At 42.6% G+C, this 25,342-nt stretch overlaps 1 protein-coding gene across 1 annotated transcript in view; it reads left to right on the top strand.

The window, feature by feature from the left end:
- The window catches only part of pdzd8 (PDZ domain containing 8), a 247,521-nt gene that overhangs the window by 75,986 nt on the left and 146,193 nt on the right, over positions 1-25,342 (top strand). The window contains exon 2 of the mRNA XM_072239617.1: positions 10,198-10,323. Within this exon, the coding sequence (XP_072095718.1) occupies positions 10,198-10,323 (126 nt within the window). The remainder of the gene's footprint in view (positions 1-10,197; positions 10,324-25,342) is intronic.

Here is a 25,342-nt window from a genome sequence, read left to right as displayed (position 1 = left end):
GGTGAGTTCAACGCTGTCTGGCAACTCCTGTGATGCCACTTGTGCCAAACTGGATCAGTCTCTGCTGTTCCTTTGGATTCATCGTCTGCGTGGAGAGTGAGAGCCTGCTGAATGGGTAACAGCTTGTTCTCCGTATCATACTGCCCTGGCTAGTGTACTGACTTGCTTATCACACAGACAGTTGGGATGCAACATCCAAGGATGATGCCAACCAGTGAGGGATCTCAGTTGTTAGCTGGATCAAAATGGGCTGTAACACTTGCATCAGCTCTCTGGGATTTTGCTATGTTATATAAACATCTCAAATTTCTAACTGTGTACTTTTTGTTCCACCTCATCATTGTTCATGGATAGCGGAAGACATTGTTGTTGTATTTAACCTGCTAAATGAGTAACTGGCACAAAATGCTGGAGGAACTCAACAGGTCAGGCAGCATCTATGCAGGGGAATAAACAGTCAACATTTCAGGCTGAGACTTTTCTTCAGGAGTCAGGGGTGCTGATCCTTCACACTTAGGAAAAGTGGAATTACCTTCAGTTGTTGGAAGTCAAACTAGTTAGTGTTTTTGCTGCCAGCTATGATAGTTTAATCCATACCAAATGCAATTCTGTAACTTTTAGCTTTTGAGGTTTTTTTGTTAAGACTTTTGTAAGCATAATATTTAAGATCTAGAATTTGTCTGATTGATGTAGTTCACTTGGCATTGGAAGAATACGGCATTAATTTATAATGAAGGCACATTGCTTTCAGCCCAGTATCTTCATTGATAAATATTTTAAATGACTTAAATGGAATTACATTGAAATTACAAAGCAGAAATAAGTGCTAGACTCAACCTCTCTTTGATGCTAATGTCTCACACGACCAGTGGCCTGAATCCGATATCCCTTTAGTCCACTTCCATTCAATCATGCAGTTGGTTCCTAGTTCAATATTACAATGAACCCTATGCATTTTACATTGGTTTATTTAACAAAATGTCCTTGCTTATTTCCGTCCTGTGTTCATCCTCTCTTGTTCCAACTGTCTAATCTACTGGAAACGGTCAGCTCTCACCACCTTCCCAGCGCTAGATAAATTAAACACCCCATTGAAGGGTATGGAAGTTTCTGTGGTTGCATTGCCTTTCTATGTTAACTTAAAAGTTTTAAAGTAAATTTATTATCAAAGTACATGTATGTCATTACATACAACCCTGAGATTCATTTTCTTGTGGGAATTCACAGTAAATACAGGAAACACAATGAAAAACCTGCACCCATCAGGACAGACAAACAGCCAATGTGCAAAAGACAACAAATTGTGCAAATACAAAATGAAAGAGAAAAAACAGAAATAATAATATTAATAATAAATAAATAAATAAATAAGCAATAAAGATCCAGAACCTGAGATGAAGAGTCCTTGACAGTGAGTTCATAGGTTGTGGGAACAGTTCAATGATGGGGCAAGTGAAGTTGAGTGATGTTATTCCCTCTTGTTTAAGAGTCTGATGATTGAGGAGTAGTAACTTCCTGAACATGGTGGTGTGGGTCCTAAGGCTCCTGTACCACCTTCCTGGTGGTAGCAGTGAGAAGAGAGCATGGCCTTGAATGGTGGGTGTCCTTGATGATGGATTCTGCTTTCCTTCAATAACACTCTATGTAGATGTGTTCAATGGTGGGGAGGCTTTACCTATAATGCACTGGGCCATATCCATTACGTGTTCCACAAAGCCATTTTGTAACTAGAAAAAGTCTTTCCGAAGGGTTTTGACCTGAAACGTCGATTGTACTTATTTTCCATAGATGCTGCCTGGCCTGCTGAGTTCCTCCAGCATTTTGTGTGTGTCGCTTGTAACTAGAAAGCTAACCTTGCTGGCAGGAGTCAATGTTTGTGATCGGAACCATGGTGATAAGCCGATGTAACTCCGATAAGTTTTGGACATTTGTTGAAGCAGCACCAAAGGAGAGTTCCCTGACCGACTGTGTAGCAGGGGACATTGCATCTGCTGCTGTGGCATGATTCAAAGGAAATTTATTATCAAAGTATGTATATGTCACCATGTACATCCCTGAGCTGAGGTTCATTTGTTGTGGGCATACTCAATAAATCCAAAGAATAATAATCATAACAGAATCAATGAAAGACTGCACAAACTTGGGCCTTCAACCAATGTGCAAAAGACAAAAAACTATGCAAATACAGAAAGAAAGAAATAATAAACAAATAAATAAATAAACAAACAAACAAACAAATAAATAAACAAGCAAGCAAGCAATAATTATCAAGAACCTGAGATGAAGAGTTTTTGAAAGTGAGTCATTTGGTTGTGGGAACATTTCAATGGTGGGGCAAGTGAAGTTGAGTGAAGTTATCCTTTCTAGTTCAAGGGCCTGATGGTTGAAGAGTAGTGCCTGTCCCTGAACCTAGTCGTGTGAGTCCTGAGGCTCCTGTATCTTCTTCCTGATGGTAACAGTGAGAAGAGAGCATGTACTGGGTGGTGGTGGGGGAGGGGATAATCCCTGATGATCGATGCTGATTTCCTGCAACAACATTTCATGTAGATGTGCTCAATGGTTTGGAGGGCTTTACCCGTGATGCACGGGGCATGGTGTAGGGAAACCAATAATTTCAATAACAATTCCAGGACTTGTGGAGTAGGAGGCAAAAAAAAGTGCTTTTTTTAATGTATAAATTCAGAAATAATTAAGAACATTTTCTATGTGTTTTCAGTTAATTCTATTGTGATATTTTGTGTTTTAAAATCATTTACTTCATTTTTAAGAACTGTGACAGCTGGCCAAACTCCTGCAAGTGCCATTGTGCAGATGTGACTGCTGTCAGTTCAACCTGAGGCCTGCTCACCGTGCACAACATGCTTTTACATTCGGGCTCTCAGATTACAGGTCCTTGATATCGAGAAGTTGAAGGAAAGCCTTGTAGCAGGAAATCAATTGACACAGCAGCAAAGTAGAATGTCTGTTAATTCACGTACCAGTCAATAATCTGCAGATCTGTGTCTGTACCAAATGCAAATACAGTTTAAAATCAAGCTGTATAAAATGTTAATGTGGGTTGGGCTCAGCAGCTGGATGCCAGTGCTACTACGAGGCTGGCGCAAGTGTTTGGTCAATTGAAATTAGGGTCACAAATGAACAAATATTTTGTTGACAACTTTTAGGTGCCTGGGGTGTGCTCAGATTCCAGAATGCTCTTTGCACACTGATATTTAAGTGGTGTAATTGATTATTTTTGAGCTATCCAAGATAAGTTATTACACCAGCTAGGTTCCCAAACTTTTGTTTGAGAAGCCGTTTCATTAATGAGTTACTCCACCCCAAGCAGTGAACAAGCTAAAATTATTTAGCTGATAGGTGCATTTTGAATTCCTTTTCTGTATTTGGACTCTACCCTTTAGTTTGTACAGCTGCTACATAAAGACTGCGCCTGGCTTTGGTGCCACTGCCGCTGGGCCTCAATTCTGTTACCAGACAGGATGGGTGCAAAGAAAACGATGAATGCAAATTCTGATGCAGGGTCTTGACCCGTGCTGTCAACAATTCCTATACACAACTGCTGTCTGTCTCTCTCACTCACACACCACACACACACTGCACTCCACAGACACACACCACACACACACATTCCCACTCTCACACACAGAAGCCACTTGATCCACTCAGTCCACCCAGTAGTTTGTTTGTATCAATTCCTGTAGTCCCTCCTGTCTCCCTTGTGTCTACAAGGAAAACATCACATGAAATCAGCTGCTTCTTCCTTGTTTAAATCTGTGAAAATGTAGCTTCTCCTGCCTCTGATATTGTATCATTTCTTAATGCATGCATTACTAACTGACAATAAAAGAGGACTGCGTGTCCTCATAATCTAATCTAATCTCTTCACTGCCTTTAGTCATTTGGGTCTGTTGTTCAGCAGGATAAAACTCTAGCTCAGTATGTTTGGGGGGCCCACATTATGACTGGGGAGAGGTTTTTATTTTTAGATGTCATTTATTTATTAATATTTGAAGACCACCGTTGAGCACATCCATAGGGAACACTGCCACAGGAAAGCAGTATCCATCGTCGAGGAGCCCCACCATCCAGCCATGCCTGCTACTCAAGACAATTCAGAACCGTTTTACTCACTGTGGTTTCAAGCATTCAGGCTTGGAGATGCCAGAAACGACCAAGAGTGAAAATGAAACAATTTCTCTACTTCAACAAGTTAGGAGAATGAAGAATTTGAAGGTATCAGCAATCATCTTGAATGTTACCCTTGCTACCCTCCTGACACTCAGCTTCAAGTAGCTGCTTGCATGTGACAGGATGGATGTAGACTGGAGTTGTGAGGAATGAGGGGTGACTTCATTGAAACATATCAAAGGTTGAAAAGCCTCGAAAAAGTGAATGTGGAGAGGATGTTTCCTGTGGTGGGGAGTCGAAGACCAGGGGACACAGCCTCAGAATAGAGGGGTGACCTTTTAGAACAGAGATGAGGAGTTTCCTTAGTTGGAGAGTGGTGAATCTGTGGAATTCATTGCCACAGGCGGCTATGGAGACCAAGTTATTTGGTATATCTAAGGCAAAGGTTAATAGGTTCTTGATTGGTCAGGGCATGAAAGGATACAGGGAGAAGGCAAGAGATTGGGCCTGAGAGGGAAATGGATCAGCCATGATGAAATGGTGGAATAGACTTGATGGGCCAAATGGCCTAATTCTTCTCCTGTGTCCTACGGTCTTATGTATAATAAAATGTGCATAAATACATAAATACCGGCATGTATTTACAATGTAAACAGTAGTTTAAAGTGTTTACAGTGCAATATAGTGACGGGCCAATCAGATCAACTATATCACCTTGTCATTGCTCAATTTAACCCCAATGAGTGAGCTTTGGTTGAATTTTCAGCCACTGGTGATCTACCAGGGAGCATACCCCTATCTGTCATCATTGCCAGCAGAAGTCTCCAGGTGGTGGTCAGAACAAAGATCAGCTTCTTAAATATTTATTTTTAAATGATTCTTTTGAAGTAGAGGGATGAGAACAACCAGTCCCTGTGAAATAATCCTTATAAAACAATTCATCGGGTCATGATCACATTGATGATTCTGGGACTTCATGAGAATTTGCTGCTATATTCTCAGTGAAGCAGAACAGCACTGTAAGATGACTTCACTGTCTGTAAAATACCTTTGGGTAGTCTGGAGCCACAGAAGGCACGATATGAGGGGTGATTGATAAGTTTGAGGCCTAAGGTAGAAGGAGTCAATTTTAGAAAACCTAGCACATTTATGTTTCAACATCATCCCCTCCTACATGCACACACCTAGTCCAGCGATCAGGGAACATACGGATCCCTTCTTTGTAGAATTGGTCCACAGCAGGGGTGATTGATAAGTTCGTGGCCCAAGGTAGAAGGAGATGAGCTATACAGCTCTTGTTACATGCACGTGCAGTTCAACTAATTGTGCGAAAATACAGAAAGTTTGAAGTTAATAACTCATCTCCTACCTTAGACCACGAACTTATCAATCACCCCTGCTGTGGACCATTTCTGGAGGTCCAAGACTCCGGCCTCTACAAAGAAGGGATCCGTATGCTCCACGACCGCTGGACTAAGTGTGTAAATATAGGAAAAATAAATGTGCTAGGTTTAGGCCACAAATTTATTAATCACCCCTCATATAATTGAAGGTCATTCTTTCTATTGCCTTCGACAGTTTATCATTGCAAAACTGTTTCCTTGTCCTGTCCATGTTGGTAAGCAGTTGAGTATATATTTATGGTAATAATGTGAGGATATTTTATAAAGCCATATTCTGATATTCTGTCTACAGAAGTATAAAATTGTGTTTGAACTCTTTGTGAAAGTCAATGATGACCCTTAGACAAGCAAGATGATTGATTCTTGCACCACAGGGAATTGCCAGCAAACATTTTATTTTAGATATTGCCTTGTTGCTCCTGTCTTGATCATTTGTAACGTTTAGAATTAAAGTATTTTTATGTACATGGGGATGCAGGGAAGGGGTGTGTGTATTTTCTAAGGCTTTGCTCTTCCTGTCAATTAAATCTGATCCTGAAGAAGGGTCTTGGCCCAAAATGTCTCGACCTTTAATGTTCATTCAGTTCCATCGATGCTGCCTGACCTGCTGAGTTCCTCTAGCATTTTGTGTGTTTTACTGTGGATTTCCTGCATCTGCACAATCTCTTGAGTTTAAAATTAAATCTCAGTTTATAAAAATTAACAGGATCTTCAAAATGCAGAGAGGTTTTTCTTCTCCAGTAAGGATTATAGATGGCAGCCTGTTTAAATATGAATTTTCGATCAGTCTCTTAGGGCCACTTGGGGGGGGGGGGGGGTGTGTGTGTGTGTGTGTGCGCGCGCGCACTGAAGAAAGCCAACTTAGTTCATTCTCATTGGCTTACATACCCAGGGTATGATTGCTATAAAAATTAGCAGTATAGTTTATTACAAACATAAATTAAATTACACGTAACTTACATGTCAAAATCAATACAGGTTAAGCACTCCTTATCTGAAAATCCAAAAAACCTCCGAAATCCAAAACTTTTTGGAGCTCTCACATGACACCATAAATGGAAAATTCCACAAGGCGTCGGGAAGGTTTCCAGGTGATGCACAGGTCTCTGTATCACAGACAGTGCTGAGTAGTGACCTCGCATACCCTCTTCCAATCTTTCAATCTTTTGTTCTTATACCTACATAAAACCTTAAAAAAGTAAAATACAAATACAGTGTACTGTAACTTTTTAATGAAAACACAGCATCGTAGCTGGATACTGAAAGCAGGGCATGTTCTGCCCTGTATCTTTAGATAATTTTTAAAAAAAAATAAGCATTGCATAGACGGTGGGGTTCCTTAATGATGGCTGTTGGCTTCCTCGGAGATTGTGTCTTGTAGATGTTCTTGATGGTGGAGAGAGCTGTACCCATAGTGGAATTAGTTGTCCACCACTCTCTTTAGCTTCTTTTGTTCCTGTGCATTGGAATTCTCATGCTCTGCTGATAATGAAGAATATTTCATTGACACAATTATGTAAGTATCTGCAACCGTCTGACTGATCACTTACGCTGATGTATCCTGTCCAGAACATGTTCAGTGACAGTGATGCAAGCCGCTGTTCAAATAAAAAGTGTAACCAGCTGAAGTGTGCGGTTCTTCTGCCAGAAGTGTCACCCAACAGCACTTTGACTTTGTGGACCTGCAGCCAGGTTTACTTTATAACGTGGCCATTTTATTAGGAGTGGAACTCACTGTGGTCTTCTGCTGCTGTAGCCCATCCACATCAAGGTTCAATGTGTTGTGCATTCAGAGATGCTCTTCTGCACACTTCTGTTGGAACATACGCTTATTTGAGTTACTGTTGTCTTCCTATCAGTTTGAACCAGTCTGGCCAATCTCCTCTGACCTCTCTCATTAACAAAATATTTTTGCCCACAGAACTGCCTTTCATAGAAAGGTTGTGAGTTTAAATCCCAGGAGTTCAGCAGTTTTTGAGATACTCAAACCACGCCGTCAGGCACCAACAATCATTCTGTGGTCAAAGTCTCTTCGATCACATTTCTTCCCCATTCTGATGTTTGGTCTGAACAACAACTGAACCTCTTGATCACATCTGCATGCTTTATGCATTGAGGTTCTTGCACATGATTGGCTGATTAGATATTTGCAATTATGAGCAGGTGCACCTAATAAAATGGTCACAGTGTATTTTCTAATTTGTTTAAATCAAAATTATTAAGTAAACTTCAAAGCCAAATATAGCCAAACCTCTTAGCTTCATGAATGTTGGTGACTATGTTCAAATGAACAGGATCATTCTGGGAGGACCGCCCTGTCTGCAAATGGAGTAGCAGTATTTTTGTGCTGCTCTTAGTTTTCTTTCTCTCCCCCTAGTTTAAACTTTGAATTTAAAATTTTTATTTGCTGATTCTTGAGGGGGAACAATATGTCTATGTCTACGAGAAGTGGGAAGAATTTACCTGAACCTAGTGATAAAGGTAATGGGAAAGGAAAGGTGCAAAAGGAAAGATCGGATGAAATGCCATCGTGGGCTGAAGATATCGTTCAGACACTGAATTCAATTAAGGATCAGAATGGATCAGTTAAAGACCAACTGGAAAAGAATAGTAATGAAATGAAGTCATTTCTGGGAAAACTTAAAGACCTGGAAACTCAAGTTATTACACATGAAGAAGAATTGAAGATAACTAAGCAAAAGTTGTCTGAAGCTACAACTCGTTTGGAAAGATATCAAAATAAGATTATAGACCTGGAAACTAGGTCTCGCCGAAAGAACAGGATCATTCTTGAACCCTTGATGTGGCTCATCCAAATTTGAGGGGCCAGATACAAAGTGCATTCTGCCACAAGGAACATGCTCCAATGACGAATCTAAGAAGGTGATGAATTGACATATAGGAGGGAGATTGAAAAATCTGGCTGAGTGGCACCACAACAACAGCCTCACACTCAATGTCAGCAAGACTAAGGAGATGATTATTGACTTCAGGAGGAAAAACTGGAGGTCCATGAGCCAGTCCTCATTGGGGGATCAGAGGTAGAAAGGGTCAGCAACATTAAATTCCTTAGTGTTATAATTTCAGAGGATCTGTCCTGGGTGCAGCATGTAAGTGACATTATGAAGAAAGCATGGCAGTCCTCTGCTTTTTCAGAACTTTGCAAAGATTCAGCATGTCATCTAAAACATTGTCAAATTTCTGTAGATTTGTGGTGGAGAATATATTTGACTGATTGCATCATAGTTTGGTATGGAAAGGATAATATCCCTGTATGGGAAAGTCTACAAAAAGTAGTGGATATGATCCAGTCTATCACGGGTAAAGCCCTACCTACTTTTGAACACATCTACATAGAGTATTGTCGCAGGAAAGCAGCATTCAACATCAGGGAGGCCCAACACTCAAGGGCATCTTCACTTCTCGCTGCTGCCATCAGGAAGACTATACAGGAGCCTCAGGACTCACACCACCATGTTCAGGAACAGTTATTACCCCTCAACCGTCAGGCTCTTGAACCAGAGGGGATAACTACACTCACCCCATCAATGAACTATTCCCACAAACTACGGACTGATTTTCAAGGACACTTTATCTCATGTTGTTGATATTTATTGCTTGTTTCTTATTATTCTCTTTTATTCTCTTATTCTCTTTTTTTATTGTTTGGACAGTTTTTTTTTGCACATTGGTTGTTTGCCCATCCCATTGGGAGCAGTCTTTCTATTGTGTTTCTTCTATTCACTGTGATTTCCCGAAAGAAAATGATATTCAGTGCTGTGCAAATGTTTTAGGCACATATATAGAGCTTGGGTGTCTAAATCTTTTGCACAGTACTGCATTTGTCAATGTGGAGCAGAGAGAGGGAGTTTAAATCTGGCAGCAGAAAAGGATGTTGGGAATGGCCAGGGTGGAGCACTGAGGGAGGGGTGTCAAGGGGAGTGGCAGGGTGCAGACACCCAGCCCTGAGGCACTGGGAAAGATAATTTGATTCCAAAATATTGGTTTATTGCTCATTGCAGGATGTCTCTCTGGAGCTTCTTGTTCCCTCCCCGCTCCCTGCCCCTTTCCCACTGTCAGTCCACAATAGAGACTCGTATCACAATCAGGTTTATCATAAGACCATAAGATATAGGAGCAGAATTAGGCCATTTGGCCCATTGTGTCTGCTTGGCCACTTCATCATGGCTGTTCCAAATTTCCTCTCAGCCCTAATCTTCTGCCTTCTCCCATATCCCTTCATGCCTTGATCAGTCAAGAATCTATCAACCTCTTCCTTAAATATACATAAAGACTGGCCTCCACAGCTGTCTGTGGCAAAAACATCCACAGATTCAACACTGTCCGATCTATCATCACTCAGATATCTCACAATTTTTTTTGCAGCAGCATAAATGAAGTGAAATACTTAAAATTACTACAGTACTGTACAAAAGTCTTAGCACGTGTTTTCTTTCTCACTCTCACATATACGCCCAAGACTTTGGCACAGTACTGTATATGTACTCTGATAATAAATTTACTTTGAACTTAAGGATGCCACTTCTATTTCTCAGTGTAGTCAATGAAGACCTAACTGATCGCATTTTCATGACTGCAGTTACTAAGACCAAAAATACAGCTTGAAAAGTAGTATTTGTTTAGTATTTTGTCTTTTGCTTTCCAGGTACAAACCTTTCTTTCCGCACCAAGTCATCCCTACGATAGTGGATGCAGCAGACTGTGACCTGTACATACAGCAGTCAAATATCACTGAAGGACGCCTAAAAGTCACTGTCGTAGAATGTAGCAGGTATGTGGGAACAAATAGCCTTCTTATTAGTTTATTCTATTATTCAGTTCTAGTTTATTCCAAAAGAGTGCTAAAAATTTAATCAAGATTTTTAATAAATGAACTCTTATTGCTGTCTTCTTCTGTTCCCAACTTCCCTCTCAGTTTTATACTTGGACATATTTACTTTAGCTTTTGGCAAACTTTTATCATTCCAGTAATTTTTGCTAGATTGTGATGCTTGTGTTGCTTGTGTTCCCTCTATGCTGTGTGGCAGCACGGCAGCGCAGTAACTAAAATGCTCCCATGCACATAGCCTTTGTTGCCACGCATCTAGATAGGACGCTGTTAGAAAATGTTAAGAAATGCGAAAGATTTTCTTTGCTGTAATGTATTTCGTTACACCCTTCAATTAAACAATAAAATCAAAAGAATGTGAATTTTCAATTTTCATTCTAAGTATGCATTTAAAGTGCCGCACAATTTTCCTGCTGTGTAAAATATTTCCTGCATTGGTTTGTCCGCACAGCTGTTAGAAAATACTAGGAGGAACGTTGGTGTCGTGACATGACATGTAGAAATTAGAATGACCGAATGTCTCACATGATGTAAGAAACAGGAAAGGACTTGAAATGTGATCTCCATCCTGACCTTGAAAATTGGCCACAGTGTGACTACTTTAGACTTTAGCATGGTGCCATAAATTAATGCTATTATTCTGTTGGCTTAAGCCCAAGTACTGGCTAGTGGTTGGGAAAATACACTTTAGATATAACCCTTACCATTACAAGAGACTTGTCTTGTGCACCATCAGTCTGAGCTGTATTTGAAATGAAGTCCCGAGTTGAAAGGTTACTGTCTAACTCACTACATCACCCATTGCTTTTTTCCCCCTCATAATTTAATCCTCCTTTAGTTCCTTTGCCAAAAATTTAAATCCCTGCATGCTAGTGATGAACATCTGGAATATTCCCTATTATTTATTGACACAAATAAAATCTCTGAACCTCAGATGTTTCTATAGGAATGGCAGTTGGCAATATCAATACATCCCAGTCTAAATATATGAGGTGGCTCTTAAATTATTCCAGGAATGTAATTCCAAAAAATGGAAAGAGAAGAGATTATTCAAGGCAAACAACAGGAATTCTGCAGATGCTGGAAATTCAAGCAACACACATCAAAGTTGCTGGTGAACGCAGCAGGCCAGGCAGTATCTCTAGGAAGAGGTGCAGTCGACGTTTCAGGCCGAGACCCTTCGTCAGGACTAACTGAAGGAAGAGTGAGTAAGAGATTTGAAAGTTGGAGGGGGAGGGGGAGATCCGAAATGATAGGAGAAGACAGGAGGGGGGGGGATGGAGCCAAGAGCTGGACAGGTGATAGGCAAAAGGGATATGAGAGGATCATGGGAAAGGAGGCCCGGGGAGAAAGACAAGTGGGGGGGGAACCCAGAGGATGGGCAAGGGGTATATTCAGAGGGACAGAGGGAGAAAAAGGAGAGTGAGAGAAAGAATGTGTGTATAAAAATAAGTAACAGATGGGGTACGAGGGGGAGTCAGGACTAACTGAAGGAAGAGTGAGTAATCCCCTCGTACCCCATCTGTTACTTATTTTTATACACACATTCTTTTTCTCACTCTCCTTTTTCTCCCTCTGTCCCTCTGAATATACCCCTTGCCCATCCTCTGGGTTCCCACCCCCGCCTTGTCTTTCTCCCCGGACCTCCTGTCCCATGATTCTCTCGTATCCCTTTTGCCTATCACCTGTCCGGCTCTTGGCTCCATCCCTCCCCCTCCTGTCTTCTCCTATCATTTCAGATCCCCCCTCCCCCTCCCACTTTCAAATCTCTTACTAACTTTTTCTTCAGTTAGTCCTGACGAAGGGTCTCGGCCTGAAACGTCGACTGCACCTCTTCCTAGAGATTATTCAAGGCACTTGTTTCCAGCTAACTTTCTTTTTAGGTAGGTCCTTTAACCTTGCCTGTGTAATCTTCACGCTCAAGTTTAATTGTCGGTCAACCAATATGAATTTCCATAAATACAGGCATATGGAACAACATTACTCTGGGGCCAAGGTGAAAAACACAGTACCAACAGTCACACGCAGCATGACATAAAAAAACACATACACCCTATCCTCATTATATGTGAGGGATACGTTCCTCGAAGTTGACGCATAATGTGAACAATTATTTAAATGGAGAAAATAGGAATGTGTTCCAGAGGGCTTCCTAAATATGTTTTATCTGTAACTAATTCACATTTTTATACCAATACGACACAAAAGCAGTACTACAAGATAACTTCTGTGTTATATTTAATCACTTTAAGGTAATATTCAATGTAATAAATCATAGAAAGTTAACATCCTCTGGTGTACAGTACTCACCAACAGTGGCAGGTTTGTTCGCTCCAGGAGATGAGTGGTTGTTGTGGTGTCGGGCAGCTTTACATAGATAAGGTGAATGGTTGTGGTCGTCAGGATAAAAATATCAAGCACAGCAAGGGGTGAAGGAAGACTCACAGAACTGCCGGCAGCAGAAAGATTACAGCGATTTGCATAAAGTGGTGAGTGGTGAGGGTCACCATTTGTGCCAAGTGTTCCGACTTCCACAATTCCCTCACTGTTGGTAAACTCCCGGGATTTTCAAAATCGTCTGTTGCTTGCAGCATCTGAGAGAGAGTTTGCGGTAAAAAAAAATACGTGCGCCTTGAACGTGGATATCACACCTTGGTCGAGTGGTTGAATCAGCGATGTTGTGTTAGGCGGCAGGAAACGCACTGTTATGTTAGGATGAATGCTGTGCAAATGTTTAGGATGGGCTGGCGCATTGACAAGCAACGAAAAAACTTTAAAGGCAAGATTCTGTTCCCGACAGTAACGTCCCAGAGCTGTGTTTCCTTCAGCTGATGCCGCGCTGTTTATAATTTCCAACTTTTTTTCAAGTGTTAAAGCGGTTCTCTGCCGCTCGGCTGATGGCCCAGGACATGACATCGTACGCTTAGGAGGCATAATTAAATATTTCAAGCACAAAATCACTGCACCGTAGGTAAAACCAACAAAAGTTTAAGATCGCACATCCACACCTTGCCAAAACCAAGGTGAGACTGGCGGGAGAGAGATTGTGAGGCACGCGCACCTGACTTGTATTGGCGGGAAAGCCGTGCTTCTCGTCCCAACAGTGAGACTTTGAAGCGTGTGCACGTGACTTGTATTGGCGGGAAGGCAGTGCTGCTCGCATAACTGTGAGTTTTGGACGCATATAACGAGACGTTGGTAGAAATAGGTTCCTCGCATAACTGTGAATCCGCATAGTCTGAAGACACATATCACAAGGATAGGGTGTATAAGATAGCAGTAAAATACAGTCACACACAAAAAAAATATAATCCAAGTTCCTGAGTGCATGAACGTTGCAGCAGTCTGCAGTGGAACACAATACAGCTTGTCTCCTGATGAATGAATACTGGAGGGCAGCACCAACTCCTCCGGCTCTCCTGGATGGCTGCAAACAGGCAGCACCACAGCTTGAAGCCTAGTCCTTGCTACAAGTTTAATGTACGTACACTATACACACAATAACACAAAAAAAAGCAGTAGGAGTCAGACACCATTAAATGAAGTCATCACTGATCTGCGCAGGGATTGATTGTACCAGTTCCACGTAATCTTGCTCTTTCAAATATTTTATCTATCTCTACCTTTATTGTATCTAATGATCTGGCCTTCATCACCCCCTGGGACAGAGAATTCCAGAGATTTGCTATCCTTTGAGAGAATAAATTTCTACACACTTAGTTTTAGATGGTTTCCCCTTTTCTGTGTGGCCATGGTTTCTTGTTCATGACTTTCACCAAGGAAAATATCCCTGCGTTAAACCTGTAGAACTCCGCTATGGACGGTCCCAAGGCGGCTGTGAAAGGAGGGCGGTTGGCGTGAGGCCAGCAACCCCATCCTGTAGAAACCCAGTTCTACAGAAACACCAATGGAAGTTCCAAAGATTTTGTCCCTGAGAGATGAAGGACCTTCGCCTAGAAGACGTATGAAGTCATGGGGTGAAAGCAAGCTTCAGGGTTGATCAACGTATCAGCCCAGGACAGAGGGTTCTTGTGGTCTGTGCCCCAGCAGAGTTAATGGGTTAGGAAGAAGAATCAACCCTGTCAAATTCCCTGAGCAACTTGTACATTTGAGTAGATTCACCCCTGATTCTTTTAAATTCCAAGGAATACAGACCAAACTGTCTCGCCTTCCTTAATAGGATGGCCCTCTCATCCCAGGTGTTAGTCTGGTGAAACAAACAACCTGCTGGAAGAACTTAGCAGGTCGAGCAGCATCTGTGTGAAGAAAGGAATTGTCGAAGTTTCAGCCCAGGTCTGCCTCAGGGTCTCACTGATTTCTTCTGACAGATAGTTTGTTGCTCCAGATTGCAGCATCTGCTGACTCTTGTGTCTCCATTAGTCTGCTGAATCTCCTTTAGACTGTTTCTAAGGCTACAATATAATGTTCTGTATTTTAAATCTGTTTCAGGAAAGGGAATGAAAACTGCACAATATTTCAGGTGTGGCAAATATTCTGTACAACACTAACTTCTTATACTCAGTTTTGTGAAAACAAAGGCAGCCTTAACTACCGGCTGGACCTGTTTCATAACTTTTTGTGATTCATAAACTAGAACACTTGTAGCCATTCGAACTCTCACATATATTCTCTATTCATTTAGATAACTAGCCATTTAAAAACAAATATTTAGAGATACAGCTCGGTAACAGGCCCAATGAGCCCCCGTTGCCTAATTATGCCCATGTGACCAACTAACCTACTGCCCCCCTTTGTCTTTGAACACCCAGAGAGAACACACAGGGTCAGGTGGAGAACGTACAGTCTCCTTACGGACCGTGGCGGAATTGAAGTGGGATTGCTGGTTCTGTAATAGCTTTATTGTCATATTACTCTACGTCTGTCAGGTTTTCAGCCAGACAATCCATCCACACACATCCGGTGAGAGAATCACAAATCCCGTGTTACAACATGCCCTTCCACCTGTGTTCATGCTTTTGCTAAACTTGCAAACCTTGCATTTTGTTCCCTCTGTCTGCTCATTAATATAAATGTAGATGTCCAATGTTTGACTTGTGCTTCTTAGCAAATGTTACTCTCAGCAAGTCTACACAAAAGTGATTCCGGGATTGAAAGGATTAATGTGTAAGGAGCGTTTGATTGCTCTGGATCTGTACTCACTGGAGTTTAGAAGAATGAGGGAGGGATCTCATTGAAATGTTGAAAGGCCTAGATAGAGTGGATGTGGAGAAGATGTTTCCTATGGTGAGGGAGTCTAGGACCAGAGGACACAGCCTTAGAATGGAGAGATGTCCTTTTAGAACAGAGATGAGGAATTTCTTTAGCCACAGAGTGGTGAATCTGTGGAATTTGTTGCCATAGGCAGCTGTGGAAGCAAAGTCATTTGATGTATTTAAAGTGGAGGTTGATAGATTCTTGATTGGTCAGGGCAAGTGTGTGTACCTATATATGGAGCGAGAGGGAGAGAGAGAATATGAACAGGAATATAAGTGGCACAAAAATATGGAGGTAGTTTTCATGGGTTCATTGTCTATTCAGAAATCTGAAGGAGGATGCTGGGAAGAAGCTGTTCCTGAAACATTGACAAAATGGCTTCTGAACCTCCTCCCTGATGGCAGCAATGAAAACCAGGCACACCCTGGGTGATGGGGTCCTTCACAGTGGGTGCTGCCTTTCTGCGGCAGCACCTTTTGAAGATGCCCTTGAACGTGGGGAGACTGGTGCCCGTGATGGAGCGACTGAGTTTACAAGTTTCTGCGTCTTTTTCCAGTCCTGTGCAGTGGCTCCTCCGTATCAGACGGTGATGCAACCAGTTAGAATGCTCTCCAACGTACATCTGTAGAAATTTGCTGGAGTCTTTGGTGACATAGCAAATCTCCCTAAACTCCTAATGAAATATAGCCACTGGCGTGCCTTCTTCGTAATTGCATCAATATGTTGGGCCCAGGATAGATCTTCAGAGATGTTGACAATCTAACAGAGCATTCCCTGTGAAACCTATGGAAACTGCAAAGCAACTTATAGCTAATTTTAACTTCTTTACATTTAGGCACTGTCTACAAAGAGCCTCATAGAGGCAATCTCCAAACTAGGTCATAGTTATTTTATTTTAGCATCCTTTTATAAAATGTCCATTTTGTAAATACTTAATTTCTTGTTTTGATATATAAAATCTGTTAACTAATCCAAAGTATGTTTGCTTCTGTGGCATACGCATCAAATTTAAAGTGGGCTTAAATATGTGATCTCTCATACTGCTCAGTAACAATTGTTCCTTGGTAGGCATTCTGCTAGTTCATGCCTTGTAGGTGCCTGCACTTTCTGCAGATCGTCCTTTACTCAACTCCACCTTGCTCATTAACTCCTGATGTTGCCCTTATACCGAGCCATTATGTATTCAGCCTTGAGATTGAACCTGGATCTTGTTTCTCAAGTGCTGTCATGCTGTAGGTAAGTGCCTATAGAGAGCTTAGAGTGTGATTGCTTTGTTAAAATAGGTTAGCCAGGAGTCAGGGAACAACGGTGAACCAGAACCAAGGAGAATGAGACACTTGAGAGATTGTCTATCTGCCCTTCATTGCCTTCTCATCTATCAGTGCATGTCTGCATTAGTTTTCAACATCAGTAGAAATACACCCTTGGTGAACGATGCATTGATTTTTTTCTTCATATTTTACTTCAATGGCTAATTAAAATGAAGTTCAATGAACTTTGTGTTGGGCACGTGGCCAAGTAGTTAAAGCGATCATCTAGTGATCTGAAGGTCGCTAGTTCGAGCCTCAGCTGTGGCAGCATTTTTGTGTCCTTGAGCAAGGCACTTAACCACACATTGCTCTAGTGTCTGTGCGAGGAGTGGCGCCCCACACAGACTTTTAATCTGCGCCTTGTAAGGCATGAAAATGCCCGACGCAGGCCTCTCATGGTCTGAGTGGACCCCCCCCCGAAAATGAAGTTTTAATCAGATTACACGTAATATTACTTCTTTATAAAACTAAATATTACATGCTTCAGTTGCTAAGGAGCAAAGAACACAAAATATATTTTTAGTTGTTGAAGAGGAAAAGTGTGAGTTCTAGGTAGGTCAGCAGCAAGAAGGTAATTTTAAAAAAATAATGAGGATCACTCGCCCCATCACTGAACTGTTCCCATAACCTATGGACTCATTTTTAAGGATTCTTCATCTCACCTTCTTGATATTTATTGCTTATCTATTATTATTATTTCTTTTTTGTATTTGCTCAGTTTTTGTCTCTTATATTTGCACATTGCTTGCTGTCGGTCCTGTTAGGCGCAGTCTTTCATTGATTCTAATGAGTACCTTCTATTTACTGTGAATGCCCGCTCGCAAGAAAATGAATCTCACGGTTATGTATGGTGGCATATATGCTCTTTGATAATAAATTTACTTTGAACTTTGAACATTAAATAGAAGGGACATCAATCAAATATTATCTTCAGGCAGCCTCTAAATCTAATCTAGGTGATGAAAGCTTAAATTAGAGAAACATTGCTTAAGGTAATTTATTGCAAATTTATAAAGGATTGAAACAATCTGCTACACAGCAGTGTGCAGTGAAAAGTGTTTTAGATCTTATGTCTAAGAAAGTGGGAGAATGAAGGCAATGAACAGGATCAGATGTTCTTTGTGTGTTTTTATAAGATTTTTATAAGATTCTTGATTGGACATGGCATCAAAGGTTACGGGGAGAAGGCCGGGAACTGGGTTGAGGAGGAGAAGTAAAAAGGATCAGCCATGATTGAATGGCAGAGCAGACTCGATGGGCCAGATGGCTGAATTCTGTTCCTATGTCTTATGGTCTTATTTAAATTTACAAGAAGCTTTCCCTAAACAATGGCAGTAAGAATTTTGACCCATCACAAACAAGAGAAAATCTGGAGATGCTGTAGATCCAAGCAACACGCACAAAATGCTGGAGGAGCTCAGCTGAGTCCAGACGAAGGGTCTCGGCCCTAAACGTCAACTGTTTATTCTTTTCCAGAGATACTGCCTGGCCTGCTGACTTCCTCCAGTGTTTGGTGTGTGTTACAAGGATTTTTCCCCAGTCAGTTCCATTTAATTTTTTCAATTGGTAGTCTCGAGCACCTAGAAGATGATTCTCTGATTGCACAATTAAGATTCACAGTGAAGCCAAGTAACAGTAAAACCCTAAATATCAGCATTTTCATTGTTTGCAAAGCTAATGGTTTGGAATAAAACATAGGGAGCAGTTTCAAGCTCCTGGGTGTCAAGATCTCTGAGGATCTAACCTGGTCCCAACATATCGATATAGTTTTAAAGAAGGCAAGACAACGGCTATACTTTATTCAAGCAACACACATCAAAGTTGCTGGTGAACGCAGCAGGCCAGGCAGCATCTCTAGGAAGAGGTACAGTCGATATTTCAGGCCGAGACCCTTCGTCAGGACTCATCCTGACGAAGGGTCTCGGCCTGAAACGTCGACTGCACCTCTTCCTAGAGATGCTGCCTGGCCTGCTGCGTTCACCAGCAACTTTGATGTGTGTTGCTTGAATTTCCAGCATCTGCAGAATTCCTGTTGTTTGCGGCTATACTTTATTAGGAGTTTGAAGAGATTTGGTATGTCAACAAATACACTCAAAAACTTCTATAGTTGTACCATGGAAAGTATTCTGACAGACTGCATCACTGTCTGGTATGGAGAGGCTACTGCACAGGAGCGAAAGAAGCTGCAGAGGGTTGTAAATTTAGTCAGCTCCATCTTGAGTATTAGCCTATCAAATACCCAGGACATCTTCAAGGAGCGGTGTCTCAGAAAGGCAGCATCCGTTATTAAGGAACTCCAGCACCCAGGGTATGCCTTTTTCTCACTGTTACCATCAGGTAGGAGGTACAGAAGCCTGAAGGCACACACTCAGCGATTCAGGAACAGCTTCTTCCCCTCTGGCATCCGATTCCTAAATGGACTTTGAACCCTTGGACACTACCTCACTTTTTTTAATATTTGGTATTTCTGTTATTTGCATGATTTTTAATCTGTTCAATATACACATACTGTAATTGATTTATTTATTTCTTCTATATCATGTATTGCATTGAACTGCTGCTAAGTTAACAAATTTCACGACACATGCCGATGGTGATAAACCTGATTCTGATTCTGAGAATTAGACCATTGAATTATGGCTAATTTAATTTCCCTCTCAACCCCATTCTCCTTCCTTCTCCCCTTAAACTTACACTCACACTCTCCTTATGCTCACTTCAACAAAGTGAATTGAAGTGTGTTGGGCCATGAAACAAATTACATTCAATTGGCCAGATATTTTACCCTTCCAGCATCCCGGTGTCAGATTATTGGAGTTCTTCTTCATAAATGCAGGTTTACTATTATTATGTTCTCCATTACACTTATGTACTGGAAATTACATTAAGCAATCTTGAAGTGATCTTTCTTGAATGCCGTTGATCCACTAGAGGGCATTTGAGGCCCTCCGTTGGTAGGAGTGGATCATGGCTGCTGCTATAGACTACAGTATTCTTCTGCTATCCTGGAAATGGCCAGAAGGGGGCAGCAGAAACTCACTGCAATGCTTTCAGCAGAACTGTCTGTCTGTTTCTCCTCTGTACTCGATATCCATTACCAGTTCTGTGATGCTGTCTATCCTATATCATTTTGATGATTGAATTAATTTTATTTCCTTCCTGTCTACTCCTTTTAAAATTTGTTTTACATTTATGTAATGAGTATAATTGACTTCCTTCCTTTTCTCTTTATATTAATTATGTGGAATAACAGAATGCAGCAGTACAATAAAACTTCTGTATATGACTAGTCTGTAAGGTCTACAGTAAAATCTCCTGATCTGACTAGTCTGTAAAACTTACAATAAAACTTCTGTATGTGACTAGTCTGTAAGGTCTACAGTTGTGGCATCCATTAGTCTCACGAGACCATGGATCTGCACCTGGAAAGTCTTGCTTCAGTCTGTGTTAGAGCAGCATCTGTTGTGGCTGTAGAGGCCCACACGGGAGTGACAGTCTCGGCTGCAGCGACTGCACTTGAAGGCGCTGTCCTCCAGTGTTGTTTTGGTGCTGTTTTTCCGACGAGTGCGCTTTTCTTCAGCAGCAAGCCTCAGATTCTCTTCTCTTTTTAGACCTCTGCGTAGTTCCAGCCTCCAGTGCGGGCGATCGCTTGCGATGTCCTCCCACCTCTCGACGTTCATGTTCAGTGACTTCATGTCTCTCTTGCAGACATCTTTGAAATGAAGATGGGGCCACCCTTGTGCTCTCTTGCCGGAGGCCAGTTCCCCGTACAGCAGGTCTTTCGGGATCCTCCCGTCTGACATGCATTGTATGTGGCCCAGCTGGCAGAGGTGGTGTTGTTGGAGCAGGGTGAAGAGGCTGGGTATCTGGGCGCAGGCCAGGACCTTATTATTGGTGACTCGGTCAGTCCACGTGATGTCCAGGATGTGGCTCAGGCTGCGAAGGTGGAAGGCATTGAGACGCTGCTCTCGTCTGTAGTAGAGGCTCCAGGTCTCGCTGCCATAAAGCAGTGTGCTGAGGACACAGGTCCTGTAGACTGCAACTTTGGTGTGCGTCGTCAGCTTTCTGTTCCCCCAGACTCTCTTTGTCAGCCTGGCGAATGTTGAGGCTGCTCGTCCGATCTGTCTGTTGATCTCGGGGTCTAGGGAGAGGCTGTCTGTGATGGTGGAGCCAAGGTATGCAAACTCGTGAACTATCTCCAGCTCGTAGTTGTTGATGGTAATGGCAGGGGGGTGCTCAATGCCTTGGCCCAACACGTTGGTTTTCTTCAGGCTGATGGTCAAGCTGAAGTCCTGGCAGGCTCTCGAGAAGCTGTCCATGAGGCGTTGCAGTTGCTGTTCAGAGTGTGTTGCCAGTGCCGCATCGTCTGCAAACAACATGTCCCTGATGAGTACTTATCATTCTGACGAAGGGTCTCGGCCTGAAACGTCGACTGTACCTCTTCCTAGAGATGCTGCCTGGCCTGCTGTGTTCACCAGCAACTGTGATGTGTGTTGCCTGAGCTTTCCAGCACCTGCAGAATTCCTCGTGTTTGAGTACTTCATGAACCTTGTTTTTCGCCCTCAGCTGGGACAGACTGAACAGCCGCCCGTCCGATTTGGTGTGGAAGTAGACACCATCAGTTGATGTTCCAAAGGCATGCTTCAGCATGACTACGAAGAAGATGCCAAACAGGGTGGGGTAAAATCTCCTTATCTGACTAGTCTGTATAGCCTACAATGAAAACAACACCTTATATTCCATCTGGGTAGCGTCCAACCTGATGGCATGAACATTGATTTGTTTGAACTTCCTGTAATGCCCCCCCCACCTTCACCAGTTCCCATTCCCTTTTCCCTCTCTCTTCTTATCTCCTTGCCTGTCCATCACCTCCCTCTAGTGCTCCTCCCCCCTTTTCTTTCTTCCATGAGCTTCTGTTTTCTCATATTAGATCCCCCACCTCTCCAGCCCTGTATCTCTTTCACCAATCAACTTCCCAGCTCTTTACTTCATCCCTCCCCCTCCCAGTTTCACCTGTCACCTTGTGCTTGTCACCCCTCCCCACCCCACCTTTTAAATCTACTCCTTCTCATCTTTTTCTCCAGTCCTGCTGAAGGGTCTCGGCCCAAAACATTGACTGTACTTTTTCCATAGCTGCTGCCTAGCCTGCTGATTTCCAGCATTTTGTGTGAGTTGCTCAGATTTCCAGCATCTGCAGATTTTCTCTTGTTTCTGATGAAACCTCTGTATGTGACTAGTCTGTAAAATTTATAATAAAATCTCCGTATCTGACTAGCTTGTGTTGACGTGTTGATATTCTGGATGAGTTTCCCATTCCATCTCCCTCATTCCAGCCTTCAGGAATAATAACCACTTCTTTCATCTACTTATATCCAAACGCTGTCCATCAATATCTACGTGTATCCCGTGTAAGTGCCACATTGAATCCACTCTCCCTGGAAGGATATTTCTCCTGACTCTACTATTACTTTTATCAGTAATGATTTTACATTCATACCCTCTGCTTCTGATCTCTCCCACATATATGTTCTCCATTCTGTTTGTAACTAAAGGCAGGTCATCCATAAATTCTTTCATTGACCTTCATGATAATTGGAATCTCTTAATTCTGGTGCCATTGTTGCAAATGTTTTTTGTAGGTGATTCCTTACTAAGAAGAATTCTGCACAGTATTCCTAATGCAACTTGAATAGGGAGGCTGTGGAAATGGATAGTGGAAAGTCAAGAAGGAGTTGAATGTAGATATAGTGAGTTCACTCCACCCAAGAATGTTGGAGAGTGGGGTGAATAAAATGGGATTGGTGTTAACAGGACAAAGCTCAAAGTAAATTTATTATCAAAGTACTTATGTCACCGGATAAAACTGAGATTCACTTGCGGGCAAACCCATAAATCCAACAAATTTAATACCATCAATGAAAGACTGCATCCAACAAACAACCAATGTGCAAAAATCAACAAACTGTGCAAATACAAGAAGGAGAAGGTGCTCTGTGGGTCAGTGTGGACGGGAGGTGGAGAAGATGGATAAGGGTCAGTATGGACTGAATGAGGGAAGGTGGTCTGTGGGTCAGTGTGGGTGGGAGGTGGAGAAGATGGATAGGGGTCAGTGTGGACTGAATGAGAGAAGGTGGTCTGTGGGTCAGTGTGGACGGGAGGTGGAGAAGATGGTCTGTGGGTTAGCTGTTCCTCCATTTTCTCCTTAATGACGATGAGTGGTATTAATTAATTTGGTCATTGGTGACACTTCATGAGCCAGGCAGTGGAGGGTGGATTTGGCAGTGGGTAGTGGATTTGGAAGTGGAGGGTGGATTTGGCAGTGGGTAGTGGATTTGGCAGTGGAGAGTGGATTTGGCAGTGGAGGGTGGATTTGGCAGTGGAGGGTGGATTTGGCCGTGGGTAGTGGATTTGGCAGTGGAGGGTGGATTTGGAAGTGGGTAGTGGATTTGGCAGTGGGTAGTGGATTTGGAAGTGGGTAGTGGATTTGGCAGTGGGTAGTGGATTTGGAAGTGGGTAGTGGATTTGGCAGTAGAGGGTGGATTTGGAAGTGGGTAGTGGATTTGGCAGTGGGTAGTGGATTTGGAAGTGGGTAGTGGATTTGGCAGTAGAGGGTGGATTTGGAAGTGGGTAGTGGATTTGGCAGTGGAGGGTGGATTTGGAAGTGGGTAGTGGATTTGGAAGTGGGTAGTGGATTTGGAAGTGGAGGGTGGATTTGGCAGTGGGTAGTGGATTTGGAAGTGGAGGGTGGATTTGGAAGTGGGTAGTGGTTGGAGTTATGAAGGGAGGCCCTGAAAAAAGATAGGGAGTTTCCCTGTGTGAAGATGGTGGTGTTAGGGTGTGGAGAAATGTGTTTAAGCATTGTGGCATTGGGCATCTGGGATTGGTGTGTTGGCAGTATGTCTCGTGATATGGTTGGTGGAAATGTCGCTAATGTCTGCAGGGAGGCTGGTGACCAGTGATGTGCCTCAGGGATCTGTTCTGGTACCCCTACACTTTGTGATTTTTATAAATGACCTAGATGAGGAAGTGGAGGATTTGCTGATGACACAAAGGTTGGGGGTGTTGTGGATAGTGTGGAGGACTGTCAGAGGTTACAGCGGGACATAGATAGGATACAAAGCTGGGCTGAGAAATGGCAGATGGAGTTCAACCCAGATAAGTGTGAGGTGATTCATTTTGGTAGGTCAAACATGATGGCAGAATATAGTATTAATGGTAAGACTCTTGGCAGTGTGGACAATCAGAGGAATCTTGGGGTCTGAGGCCATAGGACACTCAAAGCTGCTCTGCAGCTTGACTGTGTGATTAAGAAGGCATATGGTGCTTTATCCTTCATCAATCGTGGGATTGAGTTTAAGAGCCGAAAGGTAATGTTGCAGCTATATCGGACCCTGGTCGGACCCCACTTGGAGTACTGTGCTCAGTTCTGGTCACCTCACTACAGGAAGGATGTGGAAACTATAGAAAGGGTGCAGAGGAGATTTACAAGGATGTTGCCTGGATTGGGGAGCATGCCTTATGAGAATAGATTGAGTGAACTCGGCCTTTTCTCCTTGGAGCGACGGAGGATGAGAGGTGACCTGATAAAGGTGTACAGTTGGCCCTCCTTATCCGCGAGTTCCGCCTACGCAAATTCAACCAACCGTGAATTGGGAAAACCTGGACGTTCTCTCTCCAGCACTCGTTGTTCGAGCATTGTTCGGCTCGCGTCTCGTTCGTTCAGTACTTTGTTTCTGTGAAACAATGGCTCCTAAAAAGAATTACGTGGTCAAAGCAATTCCTCAAAGGCTGAGAGGGAGCGTAAAGTGCTCTCTCTCGCCGAGAAATTAGAAATATTAGATCTTTTGAAAAGTGGCATGTCGCATTCGAAGTGAGCCGTAAGGTCGGTAAAAATGAATCGAGCATTCGCACAATAAAGCAGAAAGAAGCTGAAATTCGTGGAAGTGTTAGTGCTAGGGATGGCTGGCTAGCTATGTAAAACGCTACAGCCTCAAGAACTTAGAGATCACGGGAGAATCGGGATCGGCTGATGCCAAGGCAGCATCAGTGTTCCCAGGAGAGCTACAATGTTTGCGTCTATACCGAACATGTACAGACTTTTTTTTCTTGTCATTATTCCCTAAACAATACAGTATAACAACTATTTACATAGCATTTACATTGTATTAGGTATTATAAATCAACGGAACAGAAACACTGCGAGCGATGGGTGCTGTGCTGCCCTGGGTCCTTAAGTCCACCCGTACTGAGACAGGTTAAATAAGGGTCTTGAGCATCCGCATTTTTTGATATCCGCGGGGGGGGGGGGGTGGTCTCAGAACCAATCCCGACTGTACAAGATAATGAGAGGCATTGATTGTGTGGATAGTCAGAGGCTAGCACGAGAGGGCATGATTTTAAGGTGCTTGGAAATAGGTATAGAGGAGATGTCAGGGGTG

This window comes from Mobula birostris, chromosome 21 (assembly GCF_030028105.1).
Source record: "Mobula birostris isolate sMobBir1 chromosome 21, sMobBir1.hap1, whole genome shotgun sequence".
Taxonomy (NCBI): Eukaryota; Metazoa; Chordata; class Chondrichthyes; order Myliobatiformes; family Myliobatidae; genus Mobula; species Mobula birostris.
Note: the sequence above shows the minus strand (reverse complement) of the source record. Positions and strands in the feature narration are given on the sequence as shown.